This window comes from Hippichthys cyanospilos, chromosome 15 (genome assembly GCF_059441005.1).
Source record: "Hippichthys cyanospilos isolate Australia breed blue-spotted pipefish chromosome 15, RoL_Hcya_1.0, whole genome shotgun sequence".
Classification (NCBI taxonomy): domain Eukaryota; kingdom Metazoa; phylum Chordata; class Actinopteri; order Syngnathiformes; family Syngnathidae; genus Hippichthys; species Hippichthys cyanospilos.
The window spans coordinates 17,382,428-17,405,909 of record NC_142383.1 but is presented as its reverse complement, the minus strand read 5'-3'; the positions used below and the strand labels follow the sequence as shown (position 1 = coordinate 17,405,909).

Here is a 23,482-nt window from a genome sequence, read left to right as displayed (position 1 = left end):
ATGCCAGCTTCCATAAAAGTGAAAGATTGTAGAAAAAAAAGCACGGGGAAAAAAAGTTTTGGTAATTCCCAAATATGCTCATTTGTATGCATCTATATACTATTTGATACTTTTTTATGGGGCCTCATAAAAAAAGAAAAAAAATCTCAAAAGAGCGCTTTGGAAGATAGTTGATTAGCCTTTGGAGGTTTTACAAGCAATTGTACCGCCAGCTTCTCCAGCTGATTGTTTCCTCATGTTGCTCCAAACTGGATTATGCGATTCTTCCGTATACTCATACCCTCTTCTGTCTTTGTGTCTTACTCCATCAAAATACGCCAGTTCTCCGACCCAAGTACTTAACTTTTTCCTTTCTCCGTCCAGGTGATGCGTTCCCTGAGGACTTTTCCATCTTGGCCACAGTGAAGCCCAAGAAGGGCAGCCAGTCATTCCTGTTGTCCGTGTACAACGAGCAGGGAATCCAGCAACTGGGACTGGAAATGGGGCGTTCGCCCGTATTCCTCTACGAGGACCACACGGGAAAGCCCGGACCGGAGGACTACCCGCTCTTCAGGGGGATCAACCTGGCCGACGGAAAGTAGGTGGATTTATTTCGTGGGGGGATCACCGTTTGGGGTTCAGTTTAGGAGTCTGGGGTAGGATAGGGTAGAGTTAAGGTTAGCAAGGGGATTTGGGCTAGTGAGTTGGGGTTGAGAAATGACAAATTTGTGGGTAGGCTCACAGTTTATGTTTCGGTTAAGGGATGGGCCTAGAATTTTCTTGAATTCAAGATTAAGGGTTTCGAGGGGATGGGATTACGGGTTAAAGGTGGAGCAGGGATAGGTTTAGCATTTGTGAGGTTAAGGTTACCGTTATGGTTCGGGTTAAGATTGAGGGTTGTGAATCATGATTAATGTATGGGTTTGATAAAAGGATGAGGGATATTGAGGCGGGTTTAGGTGATTTGTTTTAGAGTTTAAGTTAGATTTTAAATTTATGGATTGGGGAACTGGGGATCGGGGATGGGTTTGGCTTCAGATTTTAGAGTATACCTTTTATATGGGTGAGGGGGTTAGGTTTTAGGTTAGTAGGGTTGTGGAGCTCATAGTGAGGGTAGGAAGAGGTCTAAGGTTAGCAAGGAGATTTGAGCTAGTGAGTTGGGATTAGCTAGTTAGATTTAGAGGGTGTTTTAGCATGTGGTGAATACATTTAGCATAGCGGGTCGGGCTTTTAGATTGAGCCTTTGGTTTAGAGATAGGGCTTTTAGGTTGAGCCTTTGGTTTAGAGATAAGGAGTTAAGCGATCAGGAGTTGGTATTGAGTAGGGTTAAGGTCAGTAGGGTAAGGGTTTGTTCATGGATTAGCTTTCAGTTATTGGGGAGGGTCTTGGGGTTAAGGTTAATGTTTAAGGTCAGGGGATGGATGAGGGCTTAAAGGGGAAAAGACAAATTCTAGCAGCGACAGGTTTGTCTGGTTCAGGTTACTGTTCGGGGTTTGAGTGAGGAGTTAGGGTTACAAATTATGAATAGGCTGTGGTAAAAGGATGATGAAAAAATCTAGGTGTTAAATTGGTTTAGAGGAATTAAGTTGGGTTAGGAGATTGGCGAATGGTCAGGGTTAGACATGTTGAGACATTTAATTTAGGGTTTTGGGGTTGGGTTAGGAAAAAAGGGTTCGGGACTGGCTTTTGCGTTCGAGGTTAGGGCATCGGCTTTGGTGTAAGTAAGCCGTTGAGGGAGTTACGGTATAGTAGGGCTATGGGACTCGTGGTTTAGTATAACTAAGCTCCTTGACAAACGTAAAGCTCAAAATGGACCCAAGACTGCACAATAAAACCACTTGGTCCACAAAGTCTCCGGCAAATAAACGGACAACTCTTCTTCTCATCTAGGTGGCATCGAGTGGCCATCAGTGTGCACAAGCAGAGCATCACCCTCATTCTGGACTGTAAAAAGAAGACCACCCAGAAGCTGCTCCGATCGCCCCACCCCATCATCGACACCAAAGGAATTATTGTCTTCGGGACCAGAATACTTGACGAAGAAGTCTTTGAGGTCGGCCATGTTTGAGTTCTCTTCATTTCATAGCATGAGACACACAAAGAAGCTTTACAGTCAAGCAACTCATTGAGCTGTTTGGATTTTTTTTTTTTTTTTGTGAGGCAGTAAAGGACATCGGTGCCCATTTGAGGTTTGTGGCCACGACGGGCATTTCCTCCGCAGACATGTCGGTGACCGAGCTCGCCCACGATCCACGTGCCGTAAATCAGAGTGTTAGCGCGTAGGCCCGGTCGAAAATGTGCTGGAGCTCCTGACTGCTCGCTTGATAGTCAGATGAATTTGTGGAATGTCGGAAGTTTGGTAGCTTGTGAAAAAGTGATAAGAGGAGCAAGTTGTTAGCATTCCGCGTCCATAGATGGCAGACGACGTCTGTTTGACTTGTTTTGACAGATTGCTGTTCTGAAACCGAATTCACCGAGTTAGCTCGATTCAGTTCTGATCGTGTCTTTATATGGCAATAAATTGAGCAGGGACTTAGCAATAGCGTTAGCATTCCCAGTCAGTTGTAAGCGATTTTCTTGTACGGCGTGCATCCAAAGGGAATTCTTGTAAACTCGCTAAAGTTTAAAGCCATCAGATGAACATTTCTTTTTTGGCTTTGCTACCTAGCATCACGCCAATTTATTTAAGTCGATTTTGTTTGAAGTGAAATACGAAGAATTACGACGGGTTACATGATGATGCCAAGGCATTGTCTGCGTGGGACCACAAGCACTTCATGTCAAGTTGACAAACTATTCCGTCGATTTAATTCACTTGTACAACTTGAGGGGCACAAAGCCGCGATTAACTCTTTTATGGAAGCTAGTGAGGTTTTATAAAAGCTAATGTTTCATTTCCCAATATTAGCCTAGGTTTGTGAAAACGCCTGAAAAGTAGGCTGCAAGCCAGAAACCAATCAGAGAACATTACGTAATACCATACATACGCTAGCAGCGATAAACGTACTTTCTTTTTTCACCGTAAATATATATATATATATATACACGACAAAAAAAAAACAATATATGCACGGTCACAGGGCATATTATTCGTACGGTGGCGGTAAACAGGTAAAAAAGGTGAGTCAGTAGACTCGCTAAATATCAAAAAATTTTATTGCGTCATCAGGAGTTTGCATGAGCAACACGGAGAGACTTTAACATCGCAGAAGGGAGGAGAAGTGGAAGTTTTTGGAAATTTCCACAAATACGAACGAACCAAAACGATTGTAAGGATTATAATAAATTTTCGGTTGATTTCTCAACGTTTTTTTCACAAGTTCTTACTTCAAAAGTACATTAGTGATATAATAGGGCACATTATGACTTATGTACAGTGGTAGGGCCATGACTATAGGAACATTGGAAGCTTCCATGGACCCCGACATGTAAATTTAATTTTTTTTTTGCTTTAAACGCCTTCCCCGCTGCTTGTCCCGCAGTTTGCAGGCGGGACAGACAAGACTCTCCGGCAGAAGATGGAAAACTACACGGCATACTTTCCAAAGCATTCTCCCCTTGCTCCCTTCGCCCCGCCGCCGTTTAGTCTGATCACGCTATTTTTTTTTTTTTTCTCTCGTCGGGAGTACTTACCATGCGTGCTGGGTTTCACGCGGTGGAGCCAGAATAATCACGTGTAGAAACAAGTTGAACTCTCTCACAAATGTTCTTACTAGAGGAGGGAATGATGGCGGGAGGCCACGAATTTTCATCGGCACTACTGGGTGGGGGATTGGGAGGGGGGGGGGGGGGGGGGGGGGGGGGTCATAGAGAGGGAGCATATACTTTCAAACCAGATGTAGAGTATCATAAAAAGGAGGGGAAAAAATGTCTTTTTAAAATCATTTAAATTTCAGGTTTTCCAGACGGGTTGTGACTAAGTGAATTTTGTTGGTCAAAATTTCAATCATTCAATCGATCAAATGGTTATCAAATGGGGGCACGTGTACCCCTGGGGGCACGCGAAGGAACTTCAGGGAATAATATGAAATCCCAGCAGAGTTTCGGCAGGTATCAGCAAATCTAATGTAATGCTTTTCAATGTCGTGGCTGCGTTTTTTTCTCAAATTGACAGCAAATCAATTGGAACATGAATCAACAATACTGGCGTTTGGCTCGGGTTTGGTTTTAACTTGGCCTGGCCCACATTTCTTTCTAGCAAATTAGCATGAACGGTTTAAGTTACATGGCAGCCTGCAGGTATCGGCAAATTTCACTGAACTGACAGGATCAGTACAGTTGACAAACTGAGAGCAAATTAATTGGAACATCAAACTGCCCATTTACAAATGATCGTAACTCCTTTTTTGCCTTCACTTTGCTCAGTTTTACACGGTAAATATACATTTTTGAAATAATCCAGCGGATGTTTCATTATATATATCCTGCAATTGCTGAATAAAATACATCTGGAGGTACCTCAACAAATGTAGTATCAAGTCTGATAAATCAGATAAAATGATACCCTGCGCTTAGCGTAAATGTAATGTGGACTCGGCGGCGGTATAAGAGCGCTACTTACCCTCAAGTTTTGGTTTGTGGTTTGGTTTCCCGAGTGGATGTCGCGGTCAGCGGGACAAACGTCCGCAAGTCGGTGGCTCGTCTCCGCCTGCCCAACGCAAACGTCCCGATTACTACGTACAGGACGTTCAACGGACGGCAAATCCTGCACTTTATGTTTACTTGTTGGAGGTCAGCAAATGCAATTTCGTCGAGCAATTACGAAGGGAGAGAAATAAAAAAAGGATACGACGGCGAGGCTGGTGAACGCTCGGTGTGGCCGCCAACTTTGGAAAATGTGATGAGCCAGCAGCTGAGGTCAGTGTTGGAGTGGTCGCCAAACGCTATGACATCATTCGCGGATTTCTTCTACTATCGCAAATTAAGGAGGTCCAGAGTGAGGGGATGTGGAACACACTGTTTTCTTTTTTACATTTTCATTTGAACCCATTCGATGCCATTGACGACTTTTGACGTTATGCTTGATTTTATGGATCGTTTTTCTACTGGCCTCCGTTGCAGATTTTGACGATCTGGCTCCATTTTTTTACTGACCTCAATTGCAGATCAATTTTTCACTTGGCTCAATTGACGAATTTTGATGTTATAAATCTTTTTTTTTTACTCTGTTCCGTCGCAAATTTTGACGTTATACACCAATTTTTACTGGGCTTCAATGATGACATTTATAGAGCTTAGGTGTCGAACTCCAGTCCTCGAGGGCCGGTATCCTGCTTGTTTTTCGGTTTTCTCTGCCCAACACACCTGATTCAAATAATTAGCTTCTCGTTAGCTCTGCAGGAACTTGAAAAGTATCATCTTCATCTGAATCTGGTGTGTTTGAAATAGAAGCTTCAAAAACATGCAGGATACCGGTCCTCGAGGACTGGAGTTCAACACCTGCGTTATAGAGTCTTTTTTTTTTTTACAGGGCGTTGCATATTTTGACATTGTACATGAACTTTTACGGGGCTCTATTGAAAAATTTGACGTTGTATATCAATTTTTACTGGAATTCATTGACGACTTTTGACGTTACGGATCAATTTTTTTTACAAGCCTCCCTTGCAGATTTTGACGTTATGGATCCATTTTTTTACTGGCCTCAATTGCCAACTTTTGACGATAAAGATCCCTTTTACTTGGCTCCATTGACGACTTTTGACATTATAGGTCCATTTTTTTACTGGCCTCAGCTGCAGATTTTGAGTATATGGATCCATTTTTTTACTTGGCTCCAATGCCGACTTTTTTTATTTACTCTGTTCCGTTGCAGATTTTGACGTTGTATACCAATTTCCACTGGGCTTCAATGATGACTTTAAATGTCATAGATCCATTTTTTACTGGGTTCCGTTGGAGATTTTCACGTTGCGTGTTTTGCTCTTTTGACGATTTTGACGTTATAAATCAATTTTTCATGGGCTTCATTGACAATTTTTGACGTAATGGATCAAATTTTTACTGACCTCAATTGCGGACTTTTGACGATAACGTTCAAATTTTTACTTTGCTCATTGATGACGTTTGACGTTATAGATCCATTTTTTTACTCGTCTCCGTTGCAGATTTTGACGTTATAATTTTTTACTGGGCTTCAGTGATGACTTTGAATTTTATAGCTCCATTTTTGGCTTTGTAGCGCCTATCAATTTTTACGGGGCTCTATTGACAACTGTGACGTTTCATGAGTACGTCAATTTTTACTGGTCTTCATTGACGAATTTTAACGTTATGGATCCATATTTTCTGGCCTCAATTGCCTACTTTTGATGATAAAGATCCATTGACGAAATTTGATGTCATGGATTCTTTTTTGTGTTTTTTTTTGACTGGGCTCCATTCACAACTTTAGACGTTAAAATCGTTTTTTATAAAAGTCAATTTTTCGCGACGTGAAAGGGGCCTCATTCGGTTCGTTTTTACTTATTTTTGTATTCACAGCGACCCTGCTCAAACATGCTGATTGTCCTTCAACGCATCATCCGTGTGTCACCTTTTTCCATACTTTTGGGTGCGGGAAGGGAATATCCGTTCCTCCAATTAGGATGCGATCCCAAAGTGGATTCAGATGTTTGCACTCTTTTTATTCCCTCTCAGCACTTTTTCTGGGAAAAACCAAACAGGCCAGCGCCGTCTGGTATAGGAGGCAAACTCATCTGGTTTCCTTCCACCTTTCCACACCCCAGAAAAAAAAAAAAAAAAAAACAGGAAATGGGAATATGGTCCGTAGAGATACCGGATTAAGATCTTTAGCGGGGATTGTGGGGGCAAAAGTACTAACACACTTCCAAAAACGTATTTCAATTTTTTTTTTTTTGTGTGTTTAGAGTTCATTCAGTCTGAGGTAGTTCTATATACTTTTTCCACAAAGCTTTTCAAATGTTTCGCGAAACCATGCTGTCAAAACCGCTGGTGGATTCAAAACAAAATCCTTGATGGAGGAAGTAAGAAAGTAATTTGTCACTTTATGTACTAAAGTAAGTTGCTACTTTTGTTATTAAAAGTACTAAAGTAAAGTAAAAGTAAACTAAAGTAATCAATTAATTTAGGTCGCAAAATGATTGAAGAAATTGCTTACTTCAGATACTGACAGACCTGAATTGATTATTTACTGTTGCTATTAAAAGCATTAAAGTTTAAAGTAATAAAAGCGTTAAAGTAATTGATTAGTTTAAGTACTAAACATATCAAAGTAATTGATTACATTAGGTACAAAATGTACTAAAGTAGTCAATTACTTTAGGTAGCAAAAGTATTGAAGAAATTAATTTAATAAAGTCCTGAATAATTGATTACTTGCTGTCGATATTAAAATCACTAATGTATTTGATTACTTTGGGTACTAAAAGTACTAAAGTCAGTTCGCAAAAGTTTTGAAGAAATGGATTATTTGAAGTACTAAATTACTGAGGTCATGTAATTACTGAATAAATAATTATGAAATAAAAGTCCTGAATTAATTACTGTAGGTATTAAAATTACCAAAATATTGGTTTCTTTAGGCGGTAAAAGTATTAGAGTAATTGATTACATTAGGTACTAAAGTACTTGAGACCAATTATTTGAGGTATTCTAATACCAAGGTAATCAGTTAAATTACCTAAAGTAATTAACTTGCATGTGTGAAGTGATAGATTACTTGATTACTTAATTACTTAAAGTAATCGATTACTTTAGTTCTTACTTCATTCAGTACCAGCAATTTTCAGTCAAACCTTTGAATGCGGAAATAAAAAAAGACGAAAATAAGTACCTTGGATTGAATATTTGGACGTAAAAATACATCTTTGGGATTAAATGAGTTAAGTCCGATCGCAGGCGCAACTTCTCGGTTGTATTGACGGAGGGAGGGGCTCGGACCTCCCAGGGACTTTCTGCCCCCCCCCCCGTTAGTTCTTAGGATTTAACTCAATCAAGGCGCTAGGTGACGCGGAACAAGTTAAGCATTGGCGGCTTTTGGCGGCTTTTGGGTTCCAAAGTGCCCGAATGCTTCTGCAGCGAGGGGGCGCCGCCATTAAGATAATGCGCCGCACTTCAGGACCACTTAGCAACAAAAATGCCATTGACTCATACCTAATCAAAAATAAACGGCCAGAGTAAAGCACACCGCACACAGAGCCGCACGGCTGAGTGGTGGGGGTGGGGAGGGTCACGTTGGTGGGGGGGTCACACCTGTGAAAAAACGCGACCCCTGGAGTACTTTTCGGGAAATGTCGTTTTGAGGCGACGGAGCTTCTCAAAATTTTTTTTACAGGGTTACAGCAGGCGTCTGTTATTCTCATTTAATTCCACGACAAACGCGATCGGTTTCTTTTCAAATTAAGGGCAGATTAATTGGAACACGAAGCGCCGCAACGCTGAACTTACATTTTAGCAGATTTCTTTTCAAATTAAGGGCAAATTAATTGGAACACGAAGCGCCGCAATGCTGAACTTACATTTTAGCATGTCCTACATTATACCAATAGGTTTGAATTGTTTGTAAAAACTAAATACTGCTCATTAGTTATTTTTATTATGTCCATGAAGCATTGTTCCCATCATGCAACAAACATTGCCCTAGCCGTGCTCAAGTAAAATAAATAAATAAATAAGTATCTATATTTTTAGCAAGGCCTACCTATATCAATCCACGTTAAAGAAGAATACAGTTTATTAGTCATTTTTATTGTTTTATTATGTGTATAAATCCTTTTTCCCATAATGCCACTAACATTGCTCTGGGCATGTTTAAGTTAAAAAAAATGCTCTTTTTGTGTTTTTTAGAATTTAAGCTAGAGTTTACCAAGACACTGAATGCCAATTACCAATACAAAACCTCAAATATGCAAATACTGTTTATTAGTAATATTTCAGGTTTAATTTTTATGCCCACTGCATTTTTACCCATAATGCTAAGGGATATGCACATGCGCAACTTGATACCCTGTGGAAATGCTATGTTTCTAGCACTTGCATTTTCAAATTAAGAGCAATTCAATTGGAACATAAAACAATTCGGTGCTAAAATGTGCTACGCAAAATATGTTTTGCCTTCATTTCTTGGGGTTTGATACAGACGAGATTTTCCAGCAAAGAACCAGAAATTATTCAGCTTTCTAGAGTTTCCGAATGAAATACGCTAGGATATCGCCCCACAAATGTAGATCCAAAGTTTAACTCTTTAATTAATGATATTTTAGACCCTCCTTTATTATTATTATGAAAAAATAAGAATACGTACTTACGGTTAAACGTTTGGACTTAAAAAAAACGTGAAAATACGTATTTGGGATTGAAGGGGTTAAAAAACGGACCACACCGTGAGACGCGTTCCCATAAAACGTCAAGGCTCGTATTTTATGCGCCCGCGGCGGCCGATGTCGCAACGGCTTTGAGAACGATCGCAAATCACGGAGCGCAATCCGGGGGGCTCGGATCCAAAAGACCGAGTCCAGCCCGAATAGTTTCGGGGTCGGATTCGGGGAGGGAGACAGATGTTTGGCTGGGTCCTTTGGAGGAGCTCCCCTCCGCCCCCACCTGGACACCGGAGGAACAACACTGGACCCAGGAATTAAATGCTCATAACCAATCGCATGTGTACAACATCCGCAAACGTCCAATAAACGGAAGGAAGAAAATGTGTGGTGTTTTCAAAGGATGCTCCGGAACTTTTCTTAATTGAGATCAGAGTCAAATTTTGGACCATATAAAACCATTCTAATTACAATTTTTGAGACGCATTTTAACAGGACTTCTTACATTGATTTTCCTGCAGTTTTTGCAACATTCTGTTGAACGGCAGTCAAACTATGTCAGCAAACGGAAAACTTTTTGTTGACTTGTTTCATCTCTAGACAGTAGGTGGCGGTAGAGAGCAGTTCAAGTGTCATCGTACTTCACTGACTACAAAGACAAACCATACCATTTTTCATTTTTTTTGTTAATAAATTTAACTTACATTTGTATGGATAGAACTGATGCCACTGAAGAAAAAAGCGGTGAAAAATATTCATAAATAACTTCACTGCGCCGTTAAAAGCACATACAAAATTTGGGGAAAAAAAAAACGCAACGTTTGCAAAGTGTGTGCACAAGGGTTAAAATGAGTTCAACCTGAAATTTGGTAGGGATGTCTAAAACATCTAAAACAAAAAACTCCAAACAACTCGGAAAAAATCGCGAATCGGAACATTTTCGCAAGTAAATGGAGCGACAAACGTCGGTTTCTCTGAGCAATATGGAATTTGGTAGGACTTTTTACTCTGAGAATACCCACAAAAAAATAAGTCTCAAAAACCCATACCCGAAAAGACCCTGGAGGATTTGGTCTCTTTGGTTTGAACGATCTCCAAAATCGAGATTCCATTAGATCGCTACCAAATTTCGGCACTAAATCGCTAAAAAGAACCCTTTCCGATTCAACTTGAGATTTAATAGGCGAGTCCCACACTAGGAGACCCAGAAAAAAGTCACAAGGCCCGACGTCTGAAAACCCACACAAAGTCCGTCCTCCTGGTTCCAAGTGGTCCTTCTCGGCATAACGTTGTCGTACGGTTAAAAAGACGGATGAGCAATTTCCTTCGGTCTCTTTACGCTGGCTAGCCGTCTCCTCTTTCATAGCTAACTAAATATTATGCTAACGTTCAATCAATGACACGTAATACTTGAAGCGTACGTCGGTTTTCCACGGAGCAAAAGCCAGGGAACGCGGTCACGTTGTTCCGACGCCGCCGCCCCCGAGCGAGCCAACGTGAGCTCATCCCGAACCCCGAGATCCCACGGTCCCCTCGGAGCGCAGCTGCGAGTCGCCGCCCGGGCCAAAGCTAACGAGCCGACCGGGCCCAAATCCTCGCGCGGCGCCCGACGGGGACACGCTCGCTTGAGCCTTTCTCGGCTACTTCATTCCTCCCGTCCGATGTTTGGGAATTTGTGTGTTTATACTAGTAGCTTGCATTTTTTTCATCATTCGCATTATACTAAATAAATATGAATAATAAATGAACTTAAAGGGATAGTGTGTAAGATTTAGACCGTTTTTCATTACATATAACAGGAGGCGCAACATTTACCATTGTCCGTAGCTATAACAAACATGGCCGCCTCCGGAGAAGTGCCACCCCCCCCCCCCCCCATGTAATATAATTTGATGATTATATTTAAAACAAACTGTTGGTCATTAGAACACGTTTATTTGCAAGTTTTTGAACTTTACAATCATTTATTTCTTTTTAAGGAAAAATGGTCTAAATCTTACACACTGTCCCTTTAAGCAAAAGTTGTTGTAATATTTTTATTATTAGCCACTCTGCAGTTTTTCCCATAAAGCCACGGGGTATGCACATGTGCAGGCCCGAAGCCTGTGGGAGCATGGGAGAAAAATATGCTACGTTTTTAGCATTTAGCCATCAAGTACGTTTGAACTTGTTTACGTTTGAATGTACTTGCTTAATGTATTCAACCCTTGCGCGGATTTTTTTTTTTTTAAATCCCTAAATCAAAGGCTTTTTACAAGCATTAAAAAAGACATTAGGGAGCTGAAATTTTACATGTCAAAATTCCACAGTCACTTACAGTAGTTATCGCTAGAAAAATGTGGAAGAAAATGACCCAAAAATGGTCAAAATAAGGGTACTTAATCCTTATAATTTAACATATTGTGTTTGAACGTACTAGTCGGTTAAAAGCTAAAAACAGCCTTATTTCCCACATTTTTTTTAGCATTTGGCATACATTATACCAATAGGTTTGAAAAGTAAGTAAGAATTTTTTAAAAGTTTTATTACTGTGGCCAATCTGGTATTTTTTTCCCCATAATGCCGTGGCGTATACAAATGAGCAAATAAATAACTCATGGCATTCGAAAAGCCTTTCACATCAAAGAGAAAGCAGTGAAAAAAGACAGTTAGGAAGCTGAAATTTCACCCAGTTGGTGACAAAATGACAAAAGTCTCAACAAGCCATGGCATTATGGGAAATTTGAACAAATTTACTCACGATTCATGTTCCGATTTCAACGAGTTGTTGCTTCCTTCTTATGATTTGCATTTGTGATATCGCAAATACATTCAAACATATTTCCTAAGTCCAGTTTTTGCAGCGCACAGCTGGCACAGCCTGGAATCGGGGGCCCTAATAAAAAACAGAAGGTGGGAGTCCATTCCCACAGTTGTGCCTCGTTATTCAATTTTTTTTCTCCCCTCCCCTCCGTTTTGTTTGAGCAACGTTGATTCCGTATTGGATTGATGTGTGATGACATCACTGCATTCGGAGGTGCGATGAGAACATGTTTGGACAGAAGCGATACAGTGTGTGCGCCGACGCTGCGAAAGCCGTAGCAGACGCACACCCGGCTCCCCGTGTAGCCCGGGGATCCCGCGGAGCCTTCGGCTTCTTTTCGCTCCTCTGGCGCTCGCCTTCCCATCAATCTCACCCCGCTCGTCAGCATTTTTTCTTTCTTAAATAAGCGTTTTACCGCCAACTGCCCCCCCCCCCCTTCCACGCTGCTATACGATCTCCTGTAAGTCCAACTCCTACAGGTCTCCTCACGCTATGTGCAATCCTTTCACCATCCCCTCCAAGGCATACGTCTTGAAAAAGTCAAGAGAAAAATGGAACGAAGGTTGCGAAGGCAAAGTCCGAGCCCGACCTAGTTTGTCCCGTCCTTATTTGCTGCCTGATTGTTTGTTGAAATGCATAACTTGCTAGTCTGGTTCACTTCCTGTTTGGGGTCGTTTCCAGGGAGACATCCAGCAGCTAATGATCGTAGCAGACCATCGCGCCGCCTATGACTACTGCGAGCACTACAGCCCAGACTGCGAGGTGGCCGTCCCCGACCAGCCGCAGAACCAGGACCCCAACACGGACGACTATGTGAGTTGCCGCCATTTTACATAAACCGACTCGTCTCACGACGCCAGAGTTAACTTGCAAGCACATCCCAGATTGCTGCCGCAAAAATCAATCCCAATTGAGGCCCCGCTAAAAGTCGGGCATATCAAACCGTTGCTCGGGTTTGGCGAGTCATAAGCCGCGCTTTGATTTCGAAGACTTGAGGCTTCCTTATTATGATTTGCATTTGTGACATTAACTCCGACTGATGCCAAGTAAAGAACAAAGCCACCAAAAACACGACAACAGCGATGTTCCGCTCGCTTGAACATAGTTCCCTGGCACCAAGATACCACAAGATGGTGCCAAAGCATTACTTTCATATTTGCGTCGACACGGTTGGCTCTATTTTATCTGAGCAAGACAGCAAAGCTAATCGCATCCCGTCCAAACACTTGAGACATCGTTGAAAACGCCAGGAATTCCTCTCCTCAACACGTTAGGACTTAGCTCAAAAGACATACGAAAAACAAATGTCCTCCACAGTCGGTCCCAGAAGGATATGAAGCTAACCATCTCACATTCCTTGGAACTAAAATGATGCAAAAGCACCACACGATACTACTCAACGCATTCCAACATAGTTTCTTGGCACTAAGGAGCCACAAGATGGTGCCAAAGCCTAATTCGATTGTCGATTAGGCTTAATTCGGAACAAAAGCACTTTGAAGTTAAAACTCTATCAAAAAAACAAAAAAAGGAACCCAAATTTCCGACCTTTTTGGGTTGAATTGAAAGCATTTTAAGAGGTTGGACGTGACAGGTTGTGTAGATTGATTGGGCAACAATGACGACGATGATGAACTGTGCCTGTCCGAATCTGAATTCCTGCCTCAATACGTACCGCTACTCAAACGCAACCTCGAGAGGTGTTAAACGAAGAACATGAGCCTGACCTGCGTGTGTAACGTTCACTCCAAAAAAGCTACGGAAAAGTCATTTTTCATCGGAGGGGGGCTAGCAAGTTGAAACAGGGGCGTCTGATGGAGGTCTCTACAAGTTGAAGGCATTCCTGTGTCCTGCTCTCCTATACCATTAATCCCGATTGTCACAAGGGACATCACTCTCCAAAATCCATGATTTAAAGATAATCTCATTTCATAAAAATGCCTCTGTTACTTCCACTTTCAACCCAGGCTAATCTAAACTTCGCCATGACAAAGATTTTGGTGTCACAGACGAGACGTACCACTGCAACATGTATTAACAATCTTAAGAACATACTAGCTAACATACTAGCAGCTAGCTTCATGCTAACATATTGTACCACTCTCTACATGCAAGTTTACTGTGAAAACCCATTTAAAAAGAAGAAAACGCTCAAAAGCGACAATATTTTTAGGGTCATAAGAGGTCTGTTTTCACTGTTAATATGTTATGTAATGGCAGATTAAAAATGGCATTTTATAGCATCAAAGTACAAGAACCAAAATCCGAATATCAAACCAAAACAACGCCGGCTTTCGGATTCAAACAGTTCATGCTGTTCGTGTTGTCATTGTCCCTGTTGAAATTCCAGAACACAGAGGAGGACAGCTACTATTATGAGTACCCCTACTACGAGGACATGGACGGAAAAGCTCTCGAGTCAACTTCAGATGCAGAGGAGACGACTAAGGATGTCAAGGTAGTCGATCGCTAACGGGTGGCTGAAATACGCTATGTCATACCATGACAAATCTGCGTCGTGTTACAGGTGACGAGCGGAGGCACGGGTGGAAAAGTGGTCGTCTCATCGTCTTCCAGCTCGTCTTCCGGCTCGGGCTCATCGTCCAGCAGCTCATCGTCCAGCAGCTCATCGTCCAAAAGCTCCTCGGCGAGCACCACGGATGACGCCGGCGCCTACGACGGTTATGACAACTACGGGACCTACGAGAACTACTACGACGAAGTGACGCCAGAACCAGGGGTCGACGGCTCCCAGCGCATCACCATTACCGGCACCGGCGGGCAAGTGGACGTGCTCGCCGGAGGAAAGATTGACCTTGGCGCAGGAAGCTCGGTTGAAACCAGAGTTATCAGCGGCGGTGCTGCCGGTGGATCCTCAATCACCATTAATAAAACTAAAGTAGGTGAATCACTCAGGCGTGGGTGCCGGTAATTCTTGGGTTAATGACATTGGTTTCCCTAGCTCGGGACTTCCTATGGTGACTACGGAGATTATGGCGATGGGGATTATGGTGTGGACAGCCGCGTGACCACTGGTGGAGGCAGTAGCAGGTAGGGGACTACAGTCATATGACATCATCCAATCAGACTTGAGAAGAAGGGTGTAAGGATGTCTTAGATCAGAGGTAGGGAACTCCGGGTCCTCGAGAGCCGTATCTAGCCTGTTTTCGATGTCTCCTTCTGTAAAAAACCCTTACCTGGCTCCCACAGGGCTTGCTGATGAGCTGCTCATGAAATCAGATGCAAAGAGATAGGGAGACAACAAAGACAGGTAGAGAAAAATGGTAGGATACGGCTCTCGAGGAACTAGATTTTCCTGAGGATCTGTTGATAGTGAGAATTTTGCTGTTAATGTTTTGTATATTTCTCGGAGGTTGTCAGCCATAGTTTGATTAGAAACAAGGCCTTGATTACACATTCCTAACCTACCAAAGCTTGAGGGGTGGTTAACCTCTCCAACGCTAAGGCTACCGGAAGTGATAGCTAGAAAGGGAGGTTACACCACAGAGATAGCGCACAGGGATACTTCCCATGCACTAAATCTCAAAGCCTCAAACCTTCACCAACAAAAACTTGGCTTGACTAGAAACTGCATGATTTGACAAATCTTACTTTGATCTCTATGAAAATCCCAGTCGTACAGTTCACATTGGCGGTGGCGGCGGTAGCAGCACCATCCATCTTGGCGGCGGTGGCGGTAGCAGCAGTAGCAGCACCATCCATCTTGGCGGCGGTGGAAGCAGCAGCAGCGGCACCATCGACATTGGCGGTGGCGGCAGCAGCAGCAGCATCGACCTCGGCCTTGGCGGCGGCTCCATCGACCTTGGCGGCGGAAGCAGCAGTACAATTGACCTTGGCGGCGGAAGTAGCAGCACCATCAGGCTGGGTGGCGGAGGCGGCAGCAGCAGTAGCGGCACCATCAGGCTGGGCGGCGGAAGCAGCAGCATCGACCTTGGCGTTGGAGGAGGTAGCAGCGGTGGCACCATCACCCTGGGCGGTGGCGGAGGAAGTTCCAGCACCACCATCACCCGAGGGGGCGGCGGAAGCAGCTCCACCATCACCCTCGGCGGCGGTTCCGTTTCGGTTGGAGGCGGTTCCGTGTCAGCCGGAGGCTCTTCTACAGTCGGCGGCGGCTCGGCCAGCGCCGGAACCGGAGCCGGCGGTTCCATCGCCACTGGAACCGGCCTTGGCATCGAGGGCGAGGGGGACTACACCGACCTGGACACCTTCAAAGAGGAGCACATCAGTAACTACGATGATTTGGATCTGAATATTTACGATGAGAACTACGAAGACCTGGACTACCAAGACAAAGGTTCCAAAGTGCTTCCTGCCGAGACCAACGAGTATTACGGACAGGTGAGCGAAGATGCGATGCAATGGCGGGTAGAAGTCGAAAAAATGAACAGGAAGAGTAAAGTCTGACAGAAGGGCAATTGTTGAACTGAAAGGTTTACTAGTGTAGATGTTAGTGAGTAGCAGGCAATGCTAAGAGAAGACAAAGTTCGTAGAGACAATGGGAGAAAGCTAGCAAAGGACAAAAAAATAAGTACTTTTTCTTTTAGCAGATGATTGAGTACACGGGAAGAGGATGATAACATTTACACCCAGAAGGAACAAAAATCTAGAGAAGACAGGATGCATGACAGAAGACAAGAAAGATGGCATGTGGCTCACGGCTATGTTTGTCTTGTAGGTCGATGGCGTCCGTGGCGAGAAGGGCCAGAAGGGAGAACCTGCTATCATTGAGCCTGTAAGTATCAAAGCGTAAGTTTGCGGGGCAAGTGAGCTATGGATCTATTTGCTATCAAGCTAACAATCTATCTTGCTAGCAAGCTATTGAGCTATCTACTTGATTATACAAGTGAGTTATATTGCTAGCGAGCTATCAATCTATTTATCTATGTTGCTAGCAAAGTATCGATCCATCTTGCTAACGAGCTGAAAATCTATCTTGCTAGCAAGCTATTGAGCTATCTATCTACCTAGCTAGCTAGCAAGCAAACTATCAATCTATTGATTATGCTTGTGAGTTTTCTTGCTAGCGAGCTAACAAAGTATCTGTGTTGCTAGCAAACTATTGCGCTATCTATCTTGCTAGCAAACTCGATGTATCGATCTATCAATCATACAAGTGAGCTATCAATCTATCTTGCTAGCGAGCTAACAATCTATCTATCTATCTATCTATCTATCTATCTATCTATCTATCTATCTATGTAAATGATGCAGAAATTCTGCCTTCATTTATGGATTGTTTGCCTGTGCCATCTGTACGCACTCACGCAGACACAAAACGTTAGCGGACGTAGCAGCAGGGAGACCCGTGGTCATCGGTACGACAATGTAAACATTTGGAGAAGAGCCATGCGGGGCTCGTCAGTCATGTGTAAACACGGAACGGGAGAGAGCGGCGGCCGATTCCCTCTGAGCGCTTTGCTCAGAACCGAAGCCGCTTCACTCCCAAAACAAATGTCAGCGAGTATACACTGCTGCGTGACGGAGCGTTTTCGTATTTACGCCGACTGTGTGTTTAGCTTCTTCGCCTGGCAGACAATGGACAGATGTCCTCGCTTTTGTCATCGCAAGGTGGACTTTCACCGCAATTTGTATTTTCAAGTCAGCGTATTCTCATCAAATTGACAAGTTTCTTTTCTTGACATTTTCCTTACCGATACAATTATTTCCAGTCAAGGTTTCTGCCGATAATCTTTTTCGGTAAAAGGAAAAATAGCCGTCAAAATTTAAAAAAACAAAAAAACTTTTGAAGACAAATTGACAAGACTTTTGTTTACGTTTTTTTCTTACCGATTATTAGTAGTCCCAGGTGTCTGATGACCCTCAAATTTTTGTCCATTCAACCACGTAAAAAAATAAAATAAAATAAATAAATAGTTGGCGCACCACTGGCACATCGTGGTCATTACAAGAATGCCTAAAACCTTTTCATCCATTTCCAGCCATGCACCCCTTTCATACATCGTCTTTCGAGCACTCACAAGTTACTAGCGCTAGCTTTTAATACAGCGCACCCCTTTCAAGATTAAGTTGGCACAACCTTGTGAAAATACTGTCAACAATCCATGGTGATCATTACAAGAATCTCCGCAAAACTTTTCAAACCTTTCAAGCCATGCACCCCTTTCGTACTTCCCCTTTAAAATGTGGTTCATGGAGCCGCTAAGTTGGAGTACTGTGTTTGAAAACAGCGCACCCCTTTCAAGATAATTTACGCAAGTTGGCACACCCCGGCTCCCAAAATCGTTAAAAACAATGTCTGTGTGTGTAATCATGATCTGACCACCATGTTATTACACTCTTAATCCCGCGCACCCTCCCTTGAGGGCGCACCGAGGACGAATCGCGTTTGAATCCACCAAACATGTTCCCAGCACAAACACGGCTTGAACAAGGTTCCCAGTGTGATGCGCTTGGATATTTTCCCCTAACCTTTTAAGCCGCGCACCCCTTTCAAGATAATTTACGGATGTTGGCGAGCCCCCGCTCCCCAAACTGCAAAAAACAATGTCTCTGTGCGTAATCATGATCCGACCACAATGTCATTACTTTCTTAATACCGCGCACCCTCCCTTGAGGGCGCACCGAGGAGGAATCCCGTTTGAATCCGAGCGACGTGTTCCCGACCACAAACGCGGCTTTGGAGTCAAGCTGACATGCTTGTCTTTGCATGAACGCACATGTTGTCCCTCAAATAAATCCTCTGCAGTGGTGCGCTCAATGGTGCGCCATGCCTTCCACTACTTCTTTTTTTTTCCTGCGCAAATTTATCATGGGTTGAAGCGACGGGATGACAGGCAGGAATGCGTGTTAAGGCTCGACCTTGTCATTTTTATACATTTTTCAAATCGCGCACCCCCCGGTCACGATTCCTGTGTTTTGCGCCTTGCAGGGAATGCTGATGGAGGGTCCGCCTGGGCCTGAGGGGCCAGCGGTAAGTCAAGCCGCCTCAACATTGTCCTCGGCATGTCTTGTTCCTCCCGATTGTTGGCGCTGCTTGCCTTTTTTCTCCCGGGCCCGGCCTGTTTATGTTAGCGCAGAAAACATGCCTTGATTCCCCCCCCCCGTTCAAAAAGGGAGCGGTCGCTTTCCCAGATGAGATACGGACTTGCCCAGATGCTGATTATTTCGTTTTTTTTTTCTCCCCCTTTCAAGAGGCAGTCCCAATTCAAGCCATAGACATATAAAGAGCACCCTCTGATGGAAATCTCATATTTGTTCCCCCTCAACATGTGTGACCACTTTTCAAACGAAGACAAAAAAAAACCACTTCATTAGATACACATGAGAGTTCAATGTCATCTTTTTCTCGATATATCAGGGTCTCCCCGGACCCCCAGGTGCCCCTGGCTCACCCGGCATTGCTGGAGATACCGGCGAGAGGGTAAGTAGAATTAAAAAAAAAAGGGTTTTACGCCATTTAGTTTTTTGGAGCAAAAAATTCTTCTTTATTTTATCTATCTATCTATCTATCTATCTATCTATCTATCTATCTATCTATCTATCTATCTATCTATCTATCTATCTATCTATCTATCTATCTATCTATCTCTATCAAGATCGAGTATTAACAGGCTGTTAGCTCTATCTATCTATCTATCTATCTATCTATCTATCTATCTATCTATCTATCTATCTATCTATCTATCTATCTATCCATCTATCTATATATCTCTATCAAGATCGAGTATTAACAGGCTATTCTATCTATCTATCTATCTATCTATCTATCTATCTATCTATCTATCTATCTATCTATCTATCTATCTATCTATCTATCAAGATCGAGTATTAACAGGCTGTTAGCTATCTATCTATCTATCTATCTATCTATCTATCTATCTATCTATCTATCTATCTATCTATCTATCGGCGTATCCATCCGTATCATCTACCTAGCTAGCTAGCTACTGTATCTATTTAGCTAGCTAGCGAGGTAGGTCGCTACGCTGCAAAAAATGGGTTTAAAAAAACATGAACTAAAGAAGCGGTGACAAGATGAATATTTTTCAACGTGGTCTGCCAATAGAGGGGGAAAATTAGATTTGGTTGGCTACCGTGGCAGAAAAAGAAAACTGATCTGCACTGATAAAACAGGGTTTTAAAATAACAAGAAAACAAAGTAATGACATTTGGAATATATGATTTGATTTCAGCGGAATTATTTGCCAAAAGAAGCAGAACATTTGATTTTGCAAGATTCCTTAAAACAACCAATGAACCTGGATCATTTGAATAGATTTCCATTTTTTTTTTGTATTTGCAGAGTTATATTCCACCAAGATGAGTTTACACTGACTGTTTCCTCACGTTTCAGGGTCTTCCCGGTCGTCCTGGTCTCCCTGGTGCCGACGGTCTTCCAGGACCACCTGGCACCGTCCTGATGCTGCCTGTAAGTAAAGCGCCCAACAATGGACACTCTAATTATTTCATTTTCAATTACCGTATTTTCCAGACAAGAAACCACAACTTCGTATAAATTGCACCGACAAAAATTGATCCTGCTACATATAAGCCGCACCGGACCATAAGCCGCACCAACAAAAATTGAACAGAAAATAGATTTTGCCACGTATAAGCCGCACCGAACTATAATCGGCAGGTTTTAAGTTCAGGTATTTATGCAGAAAGATGGAGAAATAAGATAACATAACATCAACTGATTCAAATACTGCACCAACACAACAGTAACACGCCCGATTGTTTACTATTGGAGTGTGTCGCCTGGCGGCGAGTAAAATAGCGGTTCAGACTCAACGTCTGTCTCCCTTTGTTTACCGAGAGATTGCTCTCTGGTGGCCGTTCAAAAAACTGCAGATAAATCACACTGAATCATAAGGTGCAGGATTCAACACGTGAGGAAAAAAGTAGCAATTTAAGCGTCCAGCTTCCATTTTTGCTTCTTAACGTCCATGATGACTTTCCCAAATGTGAATTTGCTATTTTTTTATTTTTTTTTGTCCATACACAAACGGTATCCGAGCAGGAAATCTGTCATTCCGCAAGAAAAACGATTCCCTGAAAAAAATCCAAGCACGTTGAGTTCATTTGCGATTTAGAGAATAAAACACATGGCAAGTGAGCCCGCTGATTTTCAGCTAATGGAAACCACGTGAAAGCGGCGCAATCGCTGCTGAGTCAACATTACATCGCCATATTGCGCATTAAAAAAAAAAAAAAACCTCTAAAATCAATTCCCTGAAATTGTACGTGTCATTTTGGATGACGGTGTTCCTGAGCACCGGCCAAAATTAATTAATAATAAAGTTATGGAATATTCCCTTAATTTGTGTGAAAATGATCTCATGGATAGCTTGGAAAGTTTCAAATTATGAATCATTGCGGTGGCATCGCGGCTAGTAAAATAAATGTCCATAAAACGTAAAATATAAAACATAAATCGGCATTTGACCCCAAAAACACCAATTGGTCATTTGATATTTATTATTTTATTTATTCCAGATTAGTGTTGTCAAAGTTAATGTATTAACTTTGTCATAAATGTCATATACTCTTAGTCAGATTTTTAAATCGATTAATCGACAACTAATCGGCAACTATTCGTTATTCCGATTTTTTTTTTAGTCTGAGTCTGAATCTGAGTCTGAATCAATAGACTAATCGATTGAATAATTGTACCAAAAATATTTAAATGAAAGCCCTAGTTGGGGAGTTGTATCTCTAAATGAGAAAAAAAATGAGAAAAAATATGATCTGGTCATACAATTTTATGCAAAGTCAAAATATTCTCATCCGATTATTTGGTGGGATGATTGGTCGAAAATAAGATTAATCGCGATAAATTATTTAAATATATGCGTTTTTTTATTGCCTGATAGCACTAATAAAAATACACCCAAAACACATCACAGGATAGCATTGAAAATCTTCCTGGAATATTCCTTTGTGGTGCAATACTGCCATGCGGCCACCAGATGGCAGGTGATGCATTTGTGAAAACGGCCTAAGGTGCCGCTGCAGGAGTGATGGACTTTTTTTTTTTTTTTTGCAATGGCGGGCGAGATTTAATTCCAATAAGAATTTAAAGAGGACGAAATGGGACGAGCCCTTGACCGCTAAAGGGGTTTTTTGCTCTCCCCCCGGGCAGTTCCGATTCAGCGCCGGAGGGGACTCGGGCCAGAAGGGCCCGGCCATGTCGGCCCAGGAGGCCCAGATGCAAGCCATCATGCAGCAGGCTCGGGTGAGCGCCGGCGCCGCCGCCCGCGCTCCGGACTCGCTCGCCGGGTCCGGGTTCTAACCGGGTTGCGCTTTTTCCCAGCTGGCCATGCGCGGATCCACCGGTCCCATGGGCTTGACCGGCAGGCCCGGCCCGCTGGTGCGTACCGGGAGGAGCTCGGCGGAGGTCACGTGACCGACGGGACGGGGGCAGCCTCGCTTATCGGGTTTTTGTTTCAGGGTCCGCCCGGTGTCGCCGGAGTCAAGGGAGAGTCCGGGGAGGCCGGTCCTCAGGTCAACATTTTTTTTTTTTTTTTTTTTACGTTACATGATTCGAAATTTGACGGTATATCTTTGCTGTATTGAATTCATAACGATATATTTCTATTATTATATAGATATTATATTTTATAATCATTTATTCTTATTTTATGTTATGTCTGAGTCAGTATATTTTTGTGACAATTTTTCATTTATCTCTACTCAAGATGCATATTTATTCTTACATTTTTAAATATTATTTATATATATATATATATATATATATATATATATATATATATATATATTTTTTTTTTTTTTTTAAATCACTGTAATACTAATGGAAATAGGGCTGTCCGTTGAGTGATTTATTTTTCTAAAATGCTAAAAACAAGCTATGCTATTTTTTGTTTCATAAATGTTATTTTACAATATTTTTGTGATTATTTAAAATTTTAGAATACAAAATGTAATTTCACAGAATTCAATCATTTTCTCGCATTATCTGAACAGAATTAATTTCTTATTTCATGTTGTGACCCACAACAGTACGTATTTAATGGAAACATTTTTTAAATTACATTTTTGTACATCTTTGCATATTTAAATCATACTACATATATTTATCTAATTATATGATAAAATACAACAGTATTTGCTTTTATTTCAATTCATATTTAATCAAACGCATATCTTATTTTATGGTACATTATGACAAATAATACAGTACATATTTTATTTTATTTATTTATTATTTACCTTTTGATTTGCCTTTGCACGTTGCATATTAAATTTTTTTTATCTTACATATTTTTGAAATACCTGGTGGTATTAGCATTTGTTTTATATATATATATATATATATATATATATATATATATATATATATATATATATATATATATATACACAGTATTTAGGTTCTTATTTCTTGAACGGTACGTTCTCACGTTTTATAGCGAGCGTT

General features: G+C 42.0%; 1 protein-coding gene across 1 annotated transcript in view; it reads left to right on the top strand.

Annotated features, from left to right (window-relative positions):
- col5a1 (procollagen, type V, alpha 1) overlaps nucleotides 1-23,482 on the top strand; it is a 65,366-nt gene that overhangs the window by 17,365 nt on the left and 24,519 nt on the right. Inside the window, exons 3-16 of the mRNA XM_088434888.1 lie at nucleotides 364-577; nucleotides 1,870-2,032; nucleotides 12,742-12,873; nucleotides 14,411-14,518; nucleotides 14,588-14,959; nucleotides 15,023-15,111; nucleotides 15,696-16,419; nucleotides 16,757-16,813; nucleotides 18,971-19,012; nucleotides 19,400-19,462; nucleotides 20,396-20,470; nucleotides 22,187-22,279; nucleotides 22,358-22,414; nucleotides 22,495-22,548. Of these exons, the coding sequence (XP_088291014.1) occupies nucleotides 364-577; nucleotides 1,870-2,032; nucleotides 12,742-12,873; nucleotides 14,411-14,518; nucleotides 14,588-14,959; nucleotides 15,023-15,111; nucleotides 15,696-16,419; nucleotides 16,757-16,813; nucleotides 18,971-19,012; nucleotides 19,400-19,462; nucleotides 20,396-20,470; nucleotides 22,187-22,279; nucleotides 22,358-22,414; nucleotides 22,495-22,548 (2,243 nt within the window). The remainder of the gene's footprint in view (nucleotides 1-363; nucleotides 578-1,869; nucleotides 2,033-12,741; nucleotides 12,874-14,410; nucleotides 14,519-14,587; nucleotides 14,960-15,022; nucleotides 15,112-15,695; nucleotides 16,420-16,756; nucleotides 16,814-18,970; nucleotides 19,013-19,399; nucleotides 19,463-20,395; nucleotides 20,471-22,186; nucleotides 22,280-22,357; nucleotides 22,415-22,494; nucleotides 22,549-23,482) is intronic.